A 19,372-nucleotide genomic window follows, 5' to 3' on the forward strand; every position below is an offset into this window, starting at 1 on the left:
TTAATAGTAGAAAGCTAAATCTAAAAACTAATATACTTTATATATATTTCGAGACTAAGACTATTCGAGAATAGCTTATATCTTTATAGATATAGATTAATACTCTCTATTATCTACTATATATCTATAGAATTTAAGCTATTAGATACTAATAATATACTTCGACGACTTTATATATAGTTTATAGTTATATAGTATCTTAAATATCTATTTAAGATAGTATTCGTATTCTTCTTTAGTCTATAAGTAGATAACGATATTATCTAAGTAGATAATTACGAACTTACTAATAAATTCTTATAAGATATTATTTATAATTCTCTAAAATATCGAAGAGATATTAGTAAGTCTAAATAATATAGTTAAGAACTTATACTTATTAAACTATATATTAAAGGCGGTCTTTTTAATAAATATCTTTCTTATCTAGATTTAGTAGTATTCTTAGATAAGATTAATCTTCGAGAGCTATTAAGCGACTTCGATAGTATTAAGATAATTCTAGATTCGAAGTAAAAAGTAGATATTCTTAACGATAATATTATTAAGAAGATAATAGTTAATATATATTCGCTATTTATCTTTAGATTTAGATATAAAGAGTATAGAGAAACTCTATAGACTCTTTAAGAGTCGAATTAGACTCTATTCTAGTAAAGTATAAATTTATTAATCTTATTTATCTTAATATTCTTTTAATAAAGAGTAGTAGAGTAAGTTAATAAACTTAATATCGTCTATATCGATTTTATACTTAACGTTCTACTTTATTAGAAACTTAATAGATAGTTCTTCTCGAAATACTATTTTAAATCTTTTAAGAATACGCCTAAAACGCCTATTCTTAGTTCTAGATATTAAAGAGATTACTTTATCGCTAGAACTCTATTCTCGTATAAGATATAAAATAGAAGTCTAGTTAAATATCGATAGTTTAGAAATCGTCTTCTAAGTCTTTTAGAAGCTAAGTAGATTTAATTCGATCTCTTTAATATCTTTATAGTTAATAATTTAAAAGAGTTAAAGAGATATTAAAGTTAATTTTCTAGTTCTATTATATATCGTTATATATAAGTAACTAAAATTCTAGAAAGCGCTATACTTCTTTAGCTAGTTAAGTCTAAGAATAATATTATACGCGTCCTAATCTAAGATATAGAGTATCGTTTAAGCTCAAAAGTTATTAATAGTTAGACTTATTATAATAGCTTAATTAAAGAGAGTTATTTCGCTATTAATAAGATATATTCGAAGAGATAATCTCTAAATAATTTTATAGTTCTTATCTAGTCGCTTAGTAACTCTTCTTAAGATATAGAAGATATTAGAGCTCGTATTAAGAAGAACCGTAATAAAATAAGAATTACTATACTATTCTAGTAATTTACTAGCGATATTATATCTCTAGATATAGTTTAAGTTATAATTAAAGACTTCGATCGTATTAATAGTAATATTTATTAGATTATCGAAAGAGAGATTAGGATCTAATAGACTTATATCGATAGTCTTTAAAGAGTCTATAACTTCTTTATTATCGCTAAATATTCTATTATCTAGCGACTCTTCTCTTTTCTCTAATAGTCTTATCTTATAGACTTCTTTAGATTAGAGTAATCTTTTTTTTAATAGTCGGCTTCTTTATAATCGAAGTAAAGACTATCGTCTTAATACTTCTAACGAAAGCTACTTAAAAATCTATATCTATTTCTACGACTATATAAGATTTTAGTCTTAGTAAATAAGAAGAATTCTAGTTAAAGACTATTAAGGGCTATCTCGATATTACTATTAGCGTTCTTATAATCTAGTTAGATAGTCTAAGGAGATTAAGAAGATTTTCTTAAGAAAAATCTTCTTAAGCGATCTCGAAAAGAGACTATTCTATATACGTTAGCTTATATCTCTCTTTCGCTTTTATTTATAAAAAGAGCGTAATTTCTATAATTTTAAAGAAGTATAGTATTTAGAAGAAGTTCTATTCGATTTCGAATAATTATTCTAAGCTTTCGTTTAGAAATAAGTAGATATTCGATATCGCTAAAGTAAGAGTCGAGATATAGCTAAAGAGTTTCGATCTTCTATCGAAATTCTTATACTATTTCTATTTACTTAAGAGAGTCGAACTTATCTCGATATTACTTCTATATCCTAACGTCGCTAAATATCGTCTAGAATACTTTCTTCTATATCTTCTAGTTAGTTAGAAGTAGATCGGTTTCGAGACTATATTTTATATCTTAGTATATAAAATTTTATTATATTAAGATATTATCTTTAAAATAGAAAATTACTAGAGTAATACGTTCGCGACTCGTTAAAAAATATTTATTAACGACTTTTTTCGTATCTAACTACCTTTTAATATAGATTAGCTAAACTCGTATCGCGTCGTTATTTTAATAACTCTTATATTTTAGAAGCTTTTCGAGTTTTATTCCGCTAATATCTTAAAATAGATCTAATAATAGATACTACTATCTAGATAAAGATCTAGATATATTTATCTAGTCTATAGATAAGAGGATAATTCTTAATAGACCGTCTATAAATATTAAAGTAAAGATTTCGAAGATTCTATAGTATTATAGATAGTCGGCGAGAGCCGCTATAGTTCTTTCTAGATTTTTAAAGCAATTCTCTTCTAGAAGTCTATATATCTTCTATAGATTAGCTTCTTCTATAAAGATATCGATTTTTAATACTACTATTACTAGAGTTAAGAGAATATTTATACGATATTTAGTATAAAAGAGCTTTTAAACGTAGTTTACGAAATATAAGTAAAAAACGAGTAGAAGATAATATATAATAAAAGAAAGATAAGTAATCTTAAGAAGAATATATTCTTTATAAAAACTTTTATCTTATTTAGCGAGAGCGCTTTATAACTAGCTCTCGATATTCGAAATCGTCTCTAGCTAAATAGTACTCTATCTCTCGAGAGATCTTATTATACGTCTTTCTTTAATTAATCTATTATTTTCTATCGTCTATAATAGTATAGATAAATCTAGATAGATCTAGATAATTATCTAGTTTCTACTAGTATAGTTTAGATAGAGTTCTAATAAAGAGTTCGTTCTAGTAATAATATTTCTTTCTTTATCGATATATTAAGTTCTTTAATAATATTATCGTTTATATTATCTAGACTAATAGAACGTAATTAAGAACGTTAAAGTAGTCGTTATTATTATATCTTAGTTATATCGCTAGTTATCGTTTATAGTTAAGAGTATCTAAGAATAGCAAGACTAAAATTTTCGAGAGAAAGAAGTTACTATTTACTACTATAATTTATCTTTCTCGATAAGAAATTTTTATCGTTACTCGTCGTTTTAAGAGTATAATTTTCGTAAGTCTTCGCTACGAAACTAGAAGAGATTCGTCGAGCGTAAAAGATAAGCTTCGAGCTAGAAAATTTTCTTATTAGTTAGTTTTACTATATATTAAGGCGATTTCGTTTATCTTTAATCGACTTCGTATAGAAAAGTATCGATTTTCTCGACGATCGACTACGCTTCTCTTCTTCTCGAGAGAATATAGAAGTTCTTACGAACTCTAGTTTAAAGTAGAGAACTATCTCGTCGTCGCTACTAAATATAATTTTTCGGAGAATTTATTCTATTTTAACGGGGCCTAGGGTCTCGTTAGACTATATACTTTCTAGGGGTTATACGATAGCGTACGACGCTAGTCGAGACCGAAAGACGGTCCTCGACGTCTTTACAATGCTTGGCACGTAGGGTGCCCATTTTGTCACAATCTTGTTCCCGTGACCTCGCTTGTAGTCGTCACGTGAGAAGCATGCTAGGCAGCAATATGCAGCTCGGTCTCGGTCGTCAGCTCGGTCATATCGCTTGACCGCAATAGTCCATGCATCTTACTCATCCAAGCCTTGTCAGCTTACGACGCGGGATGCTTACAGCTTTATTACACTGCTACCGATCTCACATGTCTCTGCGCTCTCTGGTCTGTAAGTGACGAAATATTGTTTGCTAGAGCTGAGTAGTGCCGCTGGCTCTGCATGACAACACCTCACAACTTCAACGATTCAGCCTGTTCATCTCAAGCCGGGTGGACAAAGACACAATATATGGAATGAACGACTCAATTCCCTGGCCATACTCCTCAGGCACCTTACGGGAAGCCCTACTAAATTTCGGGCTCTTCTATATCACTGCGGAAGTTGACAGGTACTCCTTTGGCGGAGGCAGGTGATCAAAGCTTGGGAGTATCTCTACAGTCTATCCAATCCCAGGGTAGAGGGTGTTGAACCTTTTCAGTTCCTATATCTGGACTTCCGCCACAACAGCAACGGCTACCTCTGGCTTATACCTCCTTGAGCCATGGGGCAGAAGCGCCGTCGCCTTGCCTTATCCTGCGTTGCTTGCCGTCGGCGCAAGGTCAAATGTGACCGGACATTCCCTACCTGTGTCCGCTGTCAGAAAAGTGGCGTTACATGTGACTATGTTCCTTATACCTCCCAATCCAATACTACTCTCCCCACTCCTTCTGAAGAAAGTCCGCACGTTGCCCGAGAAGGGTCGGCAAACTCTTGGACGGAAGAGGCAAACGAATGGCATGTGCGCTCAAAACAGCACGAGAACGCCCGGCCGTACCGCAATACCAGCCCAGCAGCCCCGGCTCCTCGAAGCACTGCTAGGACTTCCCGTGAAGACCGTCATAGGACTTCTAATCCCTCGACATATTTTATGGCCTCAGGATCACGGCCATTATCTACAGATGCTCTGTTTGGCGTGAAACGGGCAGTTGCCCCTGAGGCGGCCACAGACAAAAACAGTTTGCAGGGACAATACTGGGCCCTTCTCCGAGGGAAAGGCCTGAAAACTCAATATTTTGGCCCAAGCCATGCTGGCAGCCTTCTTCTGCAGTTCGAGGAACTTAGCCGCTTTGTCAAGGATATCTTGCAACGATTGCCTACCTTACAAAAGGCAAGGGAAGAGTTCAAACGGCAACGACGCGAGGCCAGGCCCAGTTTGGTTTTGCCCGACCCTCAGACACTGGTATCATTGATTCCCGATCGGCCAAAGACCGATGCCCGTGTTCAAGAATATTTCAAAACCATAGAGACGACATACCGTGTGCTACATGCCCCAAGTTTTTTCCAAAAGTACAAGGCATACTGGGGGTCATCTTCAGAGGCTACGGAGGCATTCCTGGTCCAGCTCCTTCTTGTCTGTGCTTGCGTCAATTGCGTCGTCCCTGACGAACCCGCAGCATTTATGGGCCCTAGCTCGGTCGGCAGAGACAGAGCCATCAAATGGATCGAAGTATGCGAGACCTGGCTCGATCTGCAGAGCCAAAAACATATGACACTCGAAGTTTTCCAGGTTCAAGTCCTCATTGTCATTGCAAAGAAGATGAATTGCGTAAAAGTGAAACGCGAGTGGACTGTGGCTGGGCATTTGTTAAGAATGGCCATGGCTATCGGCCTGCACCGGGAGCCATCATATCTGAATACAAATGTCTCTGTCTTTGATCAAGAGATGCGCAGAAGATTATGGTTCACCATCCTGGAACTGGAAGTGCAAGCCACGCTAGACCGTGGCATGACTGCCAGCCTGGGCCCTTTTGACTGGGACTGTCTGCCACCATCGAACATCCATGATGAGGACTTGGACCCTGACATGGAAAGGCTTCCTCCTGCTCGGCCCATCACGACGTTTACAAGAACCTCATTCCTTTATTTAGCCCAACAGCACTTGCCCCTAAGGCTGGAAATTATTTCCAGGATGAACAGCATTCGAGGCTGTCTCGAAAGCGACTCTGTGATTGACCTTGATCAGAAAATACGGCAGATCCTCGACGCTTTGCCAAAATGGACAGACACGGCAGCCCAGGCAATGTCGCGCGATCTTTCCGAGATGGTGCTCTATGAGTATCTCCTACTGATTCATCAACCATTTGCCGCACAGGCTGAAGGGCAAACCAAGCATTTTTATTCGCGCCTTGCCCGCCGCAGTGTAGCGTTGACGACCTTGAAAACGTACACAGACATGGCACCCAGCAGTGCATTGACTTTCGAGGGTCTCCGGAGCGATCTCTTTCGAGCAAGTCTGGCGATATGCCACGACATTGCTGTCACTGGGACGGCGAAAGATGATATGCTGCAAGATAAGCCCACATTGATGTCCCTCGTTGAACAAGCAGTTGACATCATGGAGAACCGCATCCGACATCTCGGGCAAGGCTTTCACTCATACTGGCTCACATCTAGCGCACTGGCGTTAGTTCGGTCCAAATTGATACCAGGCAGATCAATAGAAGACCTTGCACAACAAACCGCGGATCGCGTGGCCACGCTACACCAGTACATGATGAAACAACAATCGCTTCCGCCTGGTTTCGGCAGGAAGGGGGAAGAGGATACAGCGATGAGTACCGCCAACACTCTGGTTGGTATGAGTGGCCAGACTCCTATCACACAGGGGCTGCCCGAAATCGATCCCTTTGGGGCCCTTCGAGACGATTTTAACGTCTTTTCCGACACACTGTTTGATTTCGATATGCCCGATATTTGGGGCATGGGCGGGTTTCCACAGTTGCAGTAATACGCAACTATGAACAGAAGTCGAGTAATCTTCGGTCACGAAATATGGACTTCACTCTTGCTCCGCAGGGAGTAATCTGTTCTAGTTCGATCACTCTCGTAGATGGAGTAGCAAGACCTAATATACAGTTGTCATCTAACTGTCAGTGGTTATGCCACAGTGCCCCAGGAAGTCTCCAGACCACCTCGGTTTTGTTATGGTTTTTTTGCGCCCTCTGCATACGAATCCTCTCATAAATTGTCACTTCGTGAAGAACCATGACATGGACAAGATGAAGACGGTCCTGGTTGACGGTCCAGCACTTCGCTTACGTAATCGCGCTTATTCAGAGTCACGTGGCAAGAGTGTGTCAGCAGCTCACGTGATCTTGTTCTAGCCCAAGCTTTGCCAAGACTAGAGAAAACCCTGCGCGGCAGAGTTTCCACTTGTGGAGAGCGCTTATCGCTAGTGCCTGCGGCTGCCTCTTTCTTTGCCTTGTTCCAAAATTTCATCTTCGCCCCTTCCCGCTACTACATAACAACCCCTTCAAACCTCACTTCTTCATCTTCGCTTGCTTTCATATTCACCTTTTTCCTTTCCTGCATCCAATTTCTCTCTAGACTTGTTTGCGCCTACTTCCTGGTGCTCTCTTCTGTCTCCGATTTTCCCTGTCATACACCCACTCCCCGAAAAAGTACATCTCGACTTTCATCATGTCTTACGGTGGTGGTTACGGTTCGTCCAGAGACGGCGGTCACTCCAACGGGTACGTACATTCGAATCTCCCGTTGTGGAGTTCGTCTTGCTGGTGTAGTGCCGGGGTTGATCCCGCCTACATTTCAGCACAGGCTGACGCATTCTGTCCCAACACCATTACTAACAATCTTGACAGTTATGGCGGTGGCCACAGCTACTCTAACGGTTACTCCAACGGCGGCGGCTACTCTAACGGCGGCTATGGCGGATCCAACGGATACTCCGGTGGTGGTGGCGGCGATAAAATGTCAAACTTGGGCGCTGGTTTGAAGACACAACACTGGGATCTTGCAGCCTTGCCCAAGTTTGAAAAGTCATTCTACAAGGAGGATCCTGCCGTCACAGCGCGGTCGCAACGAGATGTCGACGAGTTCCGCAGAAAACACGAAATCACTGTTCAAGGCCGCAATGTTCCCCGGCCGGTTGAGACCTTCGACGAGGCTGGATTTCCTTCTTATGTCATGAACGAAGTCAAGGCTCAAGGCTTCACTCACCCCACTGCCATTCAATCCCAGGGCTGGCCTATGGCGCTTTCCGGTCGTGATGTGGTTGGTATTGCTGAAACTGGTTCGGGAAAGACTCTTACATACTGTCTCCCTGCCATTGTTCACATTAATGCCCAACCGCTCCTCGCACCTGGTGATGGCCCAATCGTCCTTGTCCTTGCACCAACTCGAGAACTCGCCGTCCAGATTCAACAAGAGATGACCAAGTTTGGAAAATCTTCTCGTATCCGAAACACCTGTGTCTATGGTGGTGTCCCCAAGGGTGGCCAGATCCGTGACCTCGCTAGAGGCGTGGAAGTGTGCATTGCGACCCCAGGTCGTCTCATTGACATGCTCGAATCCGGCAAGACTAACCTGCGTCGTGTGACTTACCTTGTTCTGGATGAGGCAGATCGTATGCTTGACATGGGTTTCGAACCTCAGATTCGCAAGATTATCGGTCAGATTCGTCCTGATCGACAGACTTGCATGTGGTCTGCAACTTGGCCGAAAGAAGTTCGCCAGTTGGCTTCCGACTTCCTCAACGACTTCATCCAGGTCAACATTGGCTCCATGGATCTGTCTGCCAACCACCGTATCACTCAAATTGTCGAAGTCGTTTCTGAATTCGAGAAGAGAGACCGTATGGTGAAGCATCTCGAGCAAATCATGGAAGACCGCAACAACAAGATTCTCATCTTCACTGGCACCAAACGTGTTGCCGACGAAATCACCCGATTCCTGCGTCAGGATGGTTGGCCCGCGCTCTGTAAGCAACACCCGTACTCCGTCAAGCAACATCACTGAGTGCTAACAATGTGAACAGCAATCCATGGCGACAAGCAGCAAAACGAGCGTGACTGGGTTTTGAACGAATTCAAGACTGGCAAGAGTCCAGTCATGGTTGCTACGGATGTTGCATCCCGTGGTATCGGTATGAACAAGAAAAAGCCCCCTCCCCCCTCTCCTTTCACTTATGTGTGCTGTTTTTACGGCATATCTCCCATTGCCGTCGTGTGATATGGTGCGCGCTCTCTTCGCTCGTTACGCGCCGACAGTTTGCGTAACTTGTCCAGGCTCTATGTTCTCCTAGGTCCTTGTTCCAGGAAATCTTGGATCTTTTGCTTTTGCAGTTTGCCAGGATCCAGCATCTTGACTTCCGCTCCTGCTTCCGTGAGAAGTAGGTGGCGGGACCACTCATCTTGACCAAATCAAGCTGCAAAACCAGGATCTCCTTTTTCGCAAGGACCGTAGACGATTGCCGAATCCCCGGACATGGACATTGGCCATCAAACGGATAATGCTCCGAGTTTCAAAGAGAGAGTGCTCTGCATCTCCGGCTCACACGACCACATATGGTCCCCGACGCTCCTCGTAAGAATTGCCATTGGCAGTGTTGCTAACCTATCCTTCAAGATGTCCGAGATATCACTCACGTTTTCAACTATGACTACCCCAACAACTCCGAGGACTATGTTCACCGCATTGGTAGAACAGGTCGTGCTGGGCGGAAGGGTACAGCCATCACCCTCTTCACCACTGAAAGTGAGTTTACCCTCTGTCAACGGTGGTTCAATGTGATTCTAACATGCAACAACAGATGCCAAACAAGCACGTGACCTACTTCATATCTTGCAGGAGTCCAAGCAGAACATTGACCCTCGTCTTGCCGAGATGGCCCGTTACTCTGGCGGCGGCGGTGGTGGCCGTGGCTACGGTGGCCGTGGCGGCTATCGTGGCGGTCGTGGTGGCGGCGGCGGTGGCTTCACCTCCTCCAATGCCGCTCCTCTTGGCCGCAGCCGTTGGTAAACGTTTGAGCATTTCCGGTTTGGACGAGTGATTCGATTTTTCTTTGCAAGTTTCGTCACGCACGTGCTTTACAACCCGAACCTCGATAGACCTGTACCGTGGGCTGCGTTCCCGGGATTTTAGGCGTTATGGTGCATCTGGAAGGCAGACAGAATGTGTTTATGGGGCTGGATCTGCGTGCTTTGTCTCCCAGGGAATCGGGCAAAAGGGCCCATGGGTCGATCGTGTACAGCTGGGAGAAAGCTGGCAGGACTGATATTTGATGTTCCCATCAGAGGAAGACTTTTGAGGGATCATCTTAGCGTACCGCATTGTCAAGATATTAGAAATAGACAATACCCATGATGTGTGTAAAGGCGAGAGCAGTTACAGATGTTTAATTCGTTTCAATGTATTGGAGTCGAAGTGAGTAATTAGGCATATATTGATTCAAGTTGATCGGATGGTAACTTCAGGTTCTGCCATGGTTGGTGGAGACATGACACGGTGTAGTCCGATTGGCCTTGAACCGACGACGACCGGATCTGGGGCGGCATGGCAGCCTCTTCTTGTTCGTGTTCATCTCCCCGCTGCAGTGTGCTTCTCTTGCTCTCATCCTGGTACCAGTAGCTCGTGATATACAAATCCGATCAGCTGAACCGAACCCATTGGCGACTCTGCATCAGTGACTGCGTCGTCAGTCATCACCATGGCCATCCCAACGGTCTTGGTCATTGCGGGCTCCGACAGTTCAGGCGGAGCGTGAGTCCCATCAATCAGCTAAATTATTCCGCCCAGTTGAGGCAATCTTCTCATCTTCGATACTGACTAGAAGCCATGTGACAGAGGTCTTGAAGCAGACCAAAAGGTCCTCACCGCTCATGGCTGCCATGCCATGACGGCCACCACGGCGTTGACTGCCCAAAACACTCTCGGAGTGGACAATGTGCACATCACGCCGCCGACGTTTGTGGGAAAACAAATCCATGCGTGTTTAACTGATATTCCCTGTGATGCGGTCAAGATTGGTGAGTTCTTTCTGCTGCTGCCTTTTGATGGATTTAGTAGCTGCCGGCGGGTTTGGTTGGGTTGAGACCGGCCTCGGGCATTCATCCATCAGCCATGCAATTGTGACGTTGTTGGCATTGGGATCCATGTTGATGTTGGACCTTGTTTGGATCTTTTTTTGCAGGCATGCTGGCATCAGCCGAGACCATCAGGGTCGTAGCCGATTCGCTCGAGAAACATCAAGTGTCGACGATTGTTCTGGATCCGGTATGTTTGTTGTCCTATCCTTGCCTTTTTGAATGATTCTTGTTGTTATGATGTTGGCCATCCATCCATTCCGAGTCCTTTCAACAATATCGGAGGCCAGCTCCATATATCGTTTGCTCCACAAGCAGGCTCCCACGTAGTCCCTTGTTCTTGTTGAATTGACAAGTGTACTGGTTCTAGGTCATGGTAGCCACAAGCGGCGCCCAGCTCCTACCAGGCGATGCGGTGCGCAACCTGCGCGAAAGACTGCTTCCAATGACGACGCTGTTAACGCCTAACATCCCCGAGGCGACGCTCCTACTCCGCGACGCAGACGTGCAGTACAAGTCCCCATCGAGTCTAGAAGACTTGAAAACCCTCGCTAAGATGGTTCATCAGCTAGGACCGCGTGCAGTTCTCCTAAAGGGAGGACACATGCCACTAACGCGCGAGTATATCAAAGCGACCAACGACGATGATAGGGCAGTCACCGTTGACGTCCTATACGACGGCCACAACTACACTCTGATCGAGTCACAGTTTCTGCAATCCAAGAACACACACGGCACAGGCTGTTCGTTGGCCTCTGCCATCGCCGGCAACCTGGCACAGATGAAACGAAAACAACAACACAAACAGATAAAATCCCAGCAACAACAGCAACAACAGCTGTCATCTGATCTCGATCTCCTACCCATCGCCGTCCGTCTGGCGGTCTACTACGTAACAACCGGCATCAAAACCTCCCAGCCAGACCTGGGCCACGGCTCCGGCCCCATCAACCACTTCCACAACATACAAATCCAACCCTTTTCCCGCGGCCATTTCATCGAATACTTGCTCAATCACCCCCGAGTCGCGCCCTCATGGCAAAAATACACCCACCACGACTTCGTCACCCAACTAGCGCGTGGCACGCTCTCGGAAACCTTATTCAAAAACTACCTAGTGCAAGACTACTTGTACCTCACACACTTTGCACGCACAAACGCTCTGGCAGGCTACAAGTCGCGCAACATGGCGGACATTTCTGCCTCGGCCCATATCATCCTGCACATTGAGCGCGAAATGGCCCTTCACTTGGGCTATTGTGCCGAATTTGGCATTTCAAAGCAGGACCTTGAACATCCCAACCGCAAAGAGTCGCTTGCTTGTGTCGCGTATTCGCGGTATGTGTTGGACGTGGGGAATACTGAGGATTGGCTTGCGCTGCAGATGGCCCTGGCGCCGTGTCTTATTGGCTATGGCGAGACGGCGAAGAGACTTGTTGGTGATAAGGAACGCAAAACGACGGATCAGGGAAATAGGTATTGGAGATGGGTGGAGAATTATGTCGCGGACGATTATCAGGAGGCTGTGCGTGTTGGAAAAGGTGAGAAAGACCAAAAAGTTGATGGTGTGGTGTGAATGTTTATGTTGGGAATGTTTACTGATGTATTGTTTGTTCAGATCTCATCGAAACACATATCGTCAAACAATCACCCCAACGGGTCGAGGAGCTCGTCAACATCTTTGCTCGGGCTACGGAGATGGAAGTCCGCTTCTGGGACTTTGATGCTCATCTTGATCCGGAGGAGGAGGATTAGATGCCAAAAGTACCCCCAAAGAAAAGTAAAAACACGGAAGCCCATGTGCTGGATTGAATATGGAGATTGAAGATATATAGAAAAGCCTGACTGATTGAAAAACAACTCTCATGATACATTGCAGTATATACATAACTACCGTAGGATGGTCGAGAAATGACCGGGCCAAGCCATGCAATTAATCGTCACTGTAATTAGGTCTGGTCGACCTTACCTAGGATGCCACCAGTGGCATGTAATGTCGAGCTCCGAGACGAGTCGTCGAAAACGATAAGAACTCTGAAGGATACTTAGGTACTGAGCGGGTAAACAACGGCAGAAGACGTCAATACAATACGAAAACCAAAACAATGAGGAAAAGTCAAGTTTGTATTACACGTTTGGCAGCTCCCAGTCCTGTTACATCTACATCAAGCGTTGCGATTGAGTTGCTTCACTCATCCGACGACGCCTCCTCCGAACCCCACGGGCCTCCTTTGTCCTCCGTTTTCAGGAAGGATGGCCATGACTTTATACGCCTTGCCCATGCCCTTGGGCCCGCCCTCGACGAGTCGTCTCCAGCCCATGTCGAATTCACGGATTTTTCGGTCTAATTCTTCCTCTTCCTTGTCTCCTACGGCGGCTGCGGCGTCTGAAGACCCAGACGGCCGATCTCCTTGCTGTAGCGATGCTTGTCCTGACGGCGTTGACATATGCTTTTTCTTCCGCAATTCTCGCAACAGCCGGTCCGCACGCTCCTTAATACCAAGCTGAGTCAGCCATGCGCCCTGCTCAACAGGTCCATGGACTTCGACGCCGGGACTAGCTTCCAACGCGGCATCGGCCAGGGCCTCAAAGTCGACGTCGGCACTAATATCGGCATCGCCGGCATAGACGAACGGCGAAATGATTTTATGTTTCCGAATCGCGCGGAGAGAGTTGACGGGGACGGTGTCCAGTGGGCCATAGTCGATGATCAGGGCGGCTCCGGCTGCTGGTTGTCGAGCGCTGCTCGTCACCGTGTTGGCTGTGGCTGATGATGATGAGGCGGTGTTGCTGCTGCTGCTGCTGACGTCCCCACCGATACGGCGTGCAAACTCCTGGACGTAGCGTGAACTCTCGGGCGACACTTCGATGCGGGAACCTACTTGGTTCTTGAGGGCGCGATAGCGCGGTCGTGCGGGTATCACTAGTGAGCTGGGCGTGCTTGCCTTTGCGAGCGTCAGTTGGAAATCAGGCTCGGGTTCTTTTTTTCTGTGAGAGTCTTCCCTCTCCATTTCGGCGGCAGTCAGGATGGAAAATTTGTCGGACCGCGTTGAAGGAGCCACGAGTAATTCTCGCCATTGAGGAAGGTTCTTTTCGCTCCTCGCTGTAGAAGCGGACGAGGATGGCTTCGATGCAGGCAAAGGCTGCTGGCCGGCCTCTCTGAGTAACTGCGCTTTCGCCTCTTCTTGTTGACTTTCTTCCGGTTTCGGTTGCACAGACTCAAAAGCATGGATGGGAAGCGCATCAAAGAACTCGTGGGCAATGATGAAAGGCATACTGCCGTCCTGATGCTTCGGGTTCGGTCTCGGTAACAAAGCAATGTCTTCCACCCATCGAACAGGAATGCCTTGTTTGCTAGTCGCCTCCCACCACACATTCTTGCCAGTATCGTCTCGGACTTCCTTCATCTCTGCACCGGGGCCGCAGAGCAAGTCTTTCTGTTTCAGACGCAGGCCCTCTCCAGCCTCGACGAGCCAGACGGCTTCGACGGCCTGTGCAAAAGTTTTGAATTGTCCCACCGTCCTCAAAATATCACTCATCAAAGTGCCTCGACCGGGACCCATCTCGATAAACTGGACTCCTTGTCTCGGTCGACCTTGGGCCATCCATTCTGTCATGAACCAGATTCCCACCAATTCGCCGAAGATTTGTGAGATCTCAGGCGACGTGATGAAATCTCCTGCGCGGCCGAACTGGTCTGCGTCCTCGTCAGACGTCTGCTGACTACTCGTATAGTATCCGCCGTCCGGATTCGTTAGGCATTGGCGCATATATGAGGCGATGGATATCGGTCCGGTAACCTATTGTTAACGAGATATCTTAGCTCCACGTTCCGTTGCGAAAGATGAAATCTCACTCGAGCGAAACGAGCTAAGTATACAGGGGCGCACTGGGTCGTACCTCAATCGCCTGGGCAATGGTCTTCGCAAGCGGCGTCGACCACTGCCGAGCCGGGAGGGCTGGCCTCGTTGCCGGCTCAGCCTGCGGCGGTTGGGTCGCGGTCTCGGTCACCGCATCGGCCGGCTCTTCAGCCTTTGCGCTGTATTCTGCGCATAACTGGTGCATGCGTCCATGGCTGAAGAGGGGAGAGTAGACGTTTGGATGTCTCCCCTTGCCGTTCGAGGGTACTAGTAGTAATCGCGGGTTTGCCCTGCCAGTAAGTCCATGTCCATGCTTCAGGCGCAGCAGCTGTGAGACCCGGATAGCTCCATGTCTCATCGCGGGAGACCCTATAGCCTCTGGTGTCGACTATAGGGACAAATGCTGACGTACTGGTGTCCAGATTGAAGTAACTAGCAGGAACTGGAACTTTTGGTCAGTAGTTGTAGCGTGGAGTGTTGGAGGAGGAATCGGACGTCTTGAAACCAACGGAGCTGGAAAAACTAATATCCTTAGCTATGGCTCTGCATTCAACAACCGTCTTCCAACTATTACAGACTATTGTGGTCAAGGAGAGCCATCTCTCTTACACCTAACAGACCGAGCTGACTCTACCGCCTTTTCCAGATGCTGACCGTAAGACGATTTACGCGGCTGTGCCCGAACAGCAGGGAGAAACGGCTAAGTAGACACTTACACTGATATACTGTGTATTATTGAGTAGCGAATCCATGTGTCCATCGGGTATCTTTAGCATAGTTGGGGGTATATTCGGTCGTTGCTTTTTTCCTTACAAACATATAGTGTCAGTCACGACCAAACAAACTCCATGGACGTCCACGCCCTGCCAGCAGCGCGAGAGATGTTGAGATTGCAAAAAGAACTCTCCAAAGTACCGATCCACCCTCTCCGTGAGGCGCCATCCCCATGCATGGTGAACAGAACGAAAAGATAAGAATGAACATAGGCAGCCTGGTCGGTCCATTTCCTGGGCCGTATCAGAATGGACTGAACGGGCACACGTGCCAGATGTGTGGCACCAGCGCGGACCGTCGTTCCAGTCGTGCAAAGGCCGAGCACTTGCAGCACAGCCAGAAAAGACTTTCTCTCATGTTCATGACCGCAAATCGACAAACTCCGTCTTCTCGCCCTGTCCCTGTTCACGAGCCAGCGCCTCGAATTCGCCTCCCCACCCGCTATATCCTCGCGAAAGAGAGCTAGTGTTTCTGCCCCGAGACTGCTGGTGGACATTGGATGATTGGGTCGGCTTAGGCTTGAGCATGCTGGGCGGGAACTGTTTCCTGATGCGCTCCTCCTTTTCAAGCTCTCTCTTCTGTCTCCTGGAAAGCCGGCTTTCCTCTCGCGTCTTCTCCTGTTTTTTCTGCGCCTTTCTGATCTCTTTGATTGTTTTGGTCCTCTGATTCGGGACAGCCGCATCAAGACTAGCCCCTGGCTCATCCTCAAACTCGTCGTCCTCCTCAACCGCCTCTGTTGAAGTCGGCCGATCGCTAAGACCCTGTGTACGCTCGCGCTCGTGCGGGACTCGTTGCGATTCGTTAGGAATGCCTCGTGCGTTGTTGATCTTGCTAATGAAGGCAGACAACTTCCGTTTCTGCGACCAGCATTCGGATAAAATCTCTTTATCCAAAGGGCCCATTCCGTCGTCCTCCAGACGTTCATTGACCATGAGAATCTTGTCGTGTGCTCTAATCAAGATGCGTAGAAACTCAACGAGCTCCTCGATGGTTTCACTAACCCTGAGGTGGGTAAGTTCACGCTTCGCGAGAAGCTTCTGAACGGTCGGAGTTCGAGATTTGACTGCGGCGTGCTGTTCAAGTTCGGTGATGTGAAGTTTCAATAACCGTTTGACATTAAGCATGTCAGGAGCAAGTCTTCTCAGGGCTCTCAGGGTGTTATTCTTGCGTGGATCACGTTCGAAATCCAGGTCTCCATCTTTTGTCTTGTTCAACCGAGCACCATTCAAGCCGTTTGTCGTAGCAAGTGCTAGCTCCAGATATTTGGTAAGAACCTTCGGGGACATCCTAAGCTTTTGGCCTTCGACCTCGGTAGATGGAGTCTGATCTGCAGCTTCCGCATTACCCTGCATCAAGTCCAGTATTCGATTGGCAATCTCAAAGACGTTGGGGTTGTTCTTGTCGCGAAGACAAGTGCTCATGGCAATGAAAAATGTGCCTCGAACCATCAGTCGGTCCTGGATCTCCTTTGGCCGTGGCTGGCGAAGGACATCCAGAGTCGCTTGACTGGCACGCGACACCCGCAAAAGCCGAAGGTATGTCATAATGTTTTGATGGTCAGGGACAATCTTGTAAGGTCCTTCAGGAGATGTTAGCAAATCCCAATAATATTTCCCTTGTCGCAAGTAGCGTAGTGCTGTTGTTGTCTCTAGAAGCATCGAAAGTGTGTTTCGGCCGGGAGTCGCATATATAGAGGTTGGAGCGGAGCCTCGTTGTGGAAGATACGAAACCGGCTTGGCCAATGATTGACTCGATCCAGGTGAGGCCTGGCGCTCGCCAGAAGCCGCGGTCGTGTCACTATCCTCCGCGACAGTGTCAGAATCCGGAGCTTCGGAGGCATCAGGATTCTTTGAGATGTTCATAGTTTGTTGGACTAAGTTGAGAATGTCTTCATGGGCCTTCGGGTCGGTCGAGAGCATTAACAGTCTCCCCATTGCACACACTAGAGCCTCATCGAGCTGGAGATCGCCCTTCCTCCATCGTGCGGTAATATCGACCCAGAGTTTCCGGGCGTCAGAAACCGCCTGTTCGAAAAGTGGCTGTGGGTCATAACTTGGGCCGTTCCGACTTCCCATTTCTATCGCGCGCGCACGAACCTCTGCATTGATAGCCTGGAGTATGGTGGTAAATGTTATATGGTCTGGCGCACCCGGGCCTTTGTCTGGCAGCCTTCCTGCAATGCGCCAGAGAGAATCGATGTCATTGGCGCGAGCACATACGCTGAGGACCGCGTTCGTGTGGATCGTTGTAGGGGTTACATTGGAATTCGCAGCAAAAATAGAATCGTAAACGGCAACGGCTTGCTTAACAGCATTCGGTTTCTTGATGTTTTCTCGATATCCCTTGAGCATTATAGTGTAGGTATGGGCGTCAGGCTTGTGGCCTCGCTTCTTCATCTGTACAGGCAGGCTTCGTCAGTTGCGTCCCTGAGACCAGTCAGGCGCATTGTCATTACCTCATTATAGACCTTCCATGCCATGGACGGCTCCCCCTTGCTCATCAACCAATCAATAATATGATTCCAACTGACGATGTTGTCCACAGGCATGCCATCGCGGGACTTCTCGCTGGCGCGGACCAGGCTCATGGCAGCGTCGAAGTCGTCATCTCTGAGTTTCTCCACCACGGATTGAGCCAGTTTAAGCGGGTCGACCAGGTATTTCGCCTCCAGCCTCATCGCCCTGTCCAGGTTTCTGCCCGTGGAGTCGGTAATGAGGCGACCACGGTTTTCCTCTCGTGCGAGGACATCCCTTCGGCGTGCCCTGGCCGGGACACTTCCTGCTCGGGATAATTTCCCAACCCTTACGTCCTTCTTTTGACGCAACGCTTTGTAAAGCGAGCGCCGGTGGTGGCCCTTCTGTATCGACTGTAGTGTAGCATGACTGCGCGAGATATTCGTCGTAGGTAGGACGATGGACGGAAGCGACGAAACGGTCAAGCGAGTGGCAGAAGCGGAGGGGGAGGGAGCAAGCGATTGTAATGCTCTACGCACACACAAAGAGCAGGAAAACATCAGGAAGGGTGAGTATCACGGAAAGAAAAGAGCATGAAGGCTGAAAAAGGAAGAACTTGAACGGCATGAAATTCAAGATACATGTCCAAAGTACAGGGCATACATGCGGCTATCGCGCTCGACTTTCGCCGCTGCAGACAGGAAATTTTCCTATCAGGCAGGTCTACCGAGGCTGGGGCCGTTTCATCTGATTTGCCATAGTCACGTTCTTCCGCTTATATAAGCGGTCAGTTTCGAGGCCGACGCCACTGGATACAGCGCTCAGATGGCACATAAATTGCATCCATCCGCGGCCATTATTCGGCTGTGAGGACCTCTTGCATTGTTTTGAGGTTGACATACCCTTCCCAGCAGCGATAAGGACCTGGTCCTGATGTAGCTTCAGCTGCCTGAGCGTCGAGCGCGGATGCTTGGTCAACTCCAATCTCGCTGCGGACATATTCAATACCAGGGCCTTATGGTTCAGGCATCTTTCCAGCAAGCCGTTGTATCTATCCGGAAAAGGGCAATGGACATCCAGATACTACATGTATTCACGGTCGCGGCTCTATGCTGACGAATTGTCTTCTCTCCGGAGAGAAATGCTAGTACCGGCAGTATTTGATGTCGCTCGAAGGAATCTGTCTGAGAATGGTAAATCACTAAAGTAGGTCTTAAAAATAAATTCCAACATTGTTTTGTATTCCTCAGGCCGAACGGAGTACGGCGGACTCCTCGAGTCTTTTGCCCGAACGTGAACAGCTTCGTTCATGAATGGCGCTCCGGGCATCGTATATCGCCACCGAGTCCGTGTAGTATCTTACAGCTGATTTTCTTTCACTTGAGGCAATCAACACTGGTTCCTAACGTGGCCGAGGCAGATATGCAGAAAGGTATGCCTTTACAGGACAACTCGAGAGGTACGTCGTGTCCGGGGTTCCACAGACTCATACACGGCCACATGACCGACGATGCTGAGACGATTTCCGGACGCTAAGCGTGAGCTGTCCGCAATGCATGTCGAGTAGCTGTTGAAAATCGGACAACCACGCCGCCCGGGTATGCAGGGATATGT

The 19,372-nt window shown here is 46.9% G+C and overlaps 5 protein-coding genes across 5 annotated transcripts; 3 read left to right on the forward strand and 2 right to left on the reverse strand.

Annotated features, from left to right (window-relative positions):
* Positions 1 to 3,878: 3,878 nt before the first annotated feature.
* On the forward strand, positions 3,879 to 6,761 carry HMPREF1120_07985 (uncharacterized protein). The gene has a single exon (XM_009162223.1). It carries the CDS (start codon positions 4,353 to 4,355, stop codon positions 6,576 to 6,578), a length of 2,226 nt encoding a protein of 741 aa, XP_009160471.1. The 5' UTR covers positions 3,879 to 4,352; the 3' UTR covers positions 6,579 to 6,761.
* Positions 6,762 to 7,058: 297 nt separating this feature from the next.
* Positions 7,059 to 9,969, forward strand: HMPREF1120_07986 (ATP-dependent RNA helicase dbp2). The gene is made up of 5 exons (XM_009162224.1): positions 7,059 to 7,323; positions 7,450 to 8,567; positions 8,625 to 8,732; positions 9,215 to 9,343; positions 9,399 to 9,969. The coding sequence occupies exons 1-5, from the start codon at positions 7,271 to 7,273 to the stop codon at positions 9,605 to 9,607; spliced, it is 1,617 nt and encodes a 538-aa protein (XP_009160472.1). The 5' UTR covers positions 7,059 to 7,270; the 3' UTR covers positions 9,608 to 9,969.
* An 82-nt stretch (positions 9,970 to 10,051) lies between these two features.
* On the forward strand, positions 10,052 to 12,672 carry HMPREF1120_07987 (thiamine biosynthesis protein). Its single transcript, XM_009162225.1, has 5 exons — positions 10,052 to 10,348; positions 10,433 to 10,614; positions 10,779 to 10,861; positions 11,042 to 12,212; positions 12,290 to 12,672. The coding sequence occupies exons 1-5, from the start codon at positions 10,296 to 10,298 to the stop codon at positions 12,424 to 12,426; spliced, it is 1,626 nt and encodes a 541-aa protein (XP_009160473.1). The 5' UTR covers positions 10,052 to 10,295; the 3' UTR covers positions 12,427 to 12,672.
* A 102-nt stretch (positions 12,673 to 12,774) lies between these two features.
* HMPREF1120_07988 (protoporphyrinogen oxidase) lies at positions 12,775 to 15,019 on the reverse strand. The gene is made up of 2 exons (XM_009162226.1): positions 14,572 to 15,019; positions 12,775 to 14,471 (listed from the first exon to the last, which is right to left on the reverse strand). The coding sequence occupies exons 1-2, from the start codon at positions 14,887 to 14,889 to the stop codon at positions 12,864 to 12,866; spliced, it is 1,926 nt and encodes a 641-aa protein (XP_009160474.1). The 5' UTR covers positions 14,890 to 15,019; the 3' UTR covers positions 12,775 to 12,863.
* Positions 15,020 to 15,248: 229 nt separating this feature from the next.
* Positions 15,249 to 18,400, reverse strand: HMPREF1120_07989 (uncharacterized protein). Its single transcript, XM_009162227.1, has 2 exons — positions 17,761 to 18,400; positions 15,249 to 17,701 (listed from the first exon to the last, which is right to left on the reverse strand). Exons 1-2 carry the CDS (start codon positions 18,316 to 18,318, stop codon positions 15,665 to 15,667), a joined length of 2,595 nt encoding a protein of 864 aa, XP_009160475.1. The 5' UTR covers positions 18,319 to 18,400; the 3' UTR covers positions 15,249 to 15,664.
* Positions 18,401 to 19,372: the final 972 nt, after the last annotated feature.

Source organism: Exophiala dermatitidis (genome assembly GCF_000230625.1).
Source record: "Exophiala dermatitidis NIH/UT8656 unplaced genomic scaffold supercont1.7, whole genome shotgun sequence".
Classification (NCBI taxonomy): Eukaryota; Fungi; Ascomycota; class Eurotiomycetes; order Chaetothyriales; family Herpotrichiellaceae; genus Exophiala; species Exophiala dermatitidis.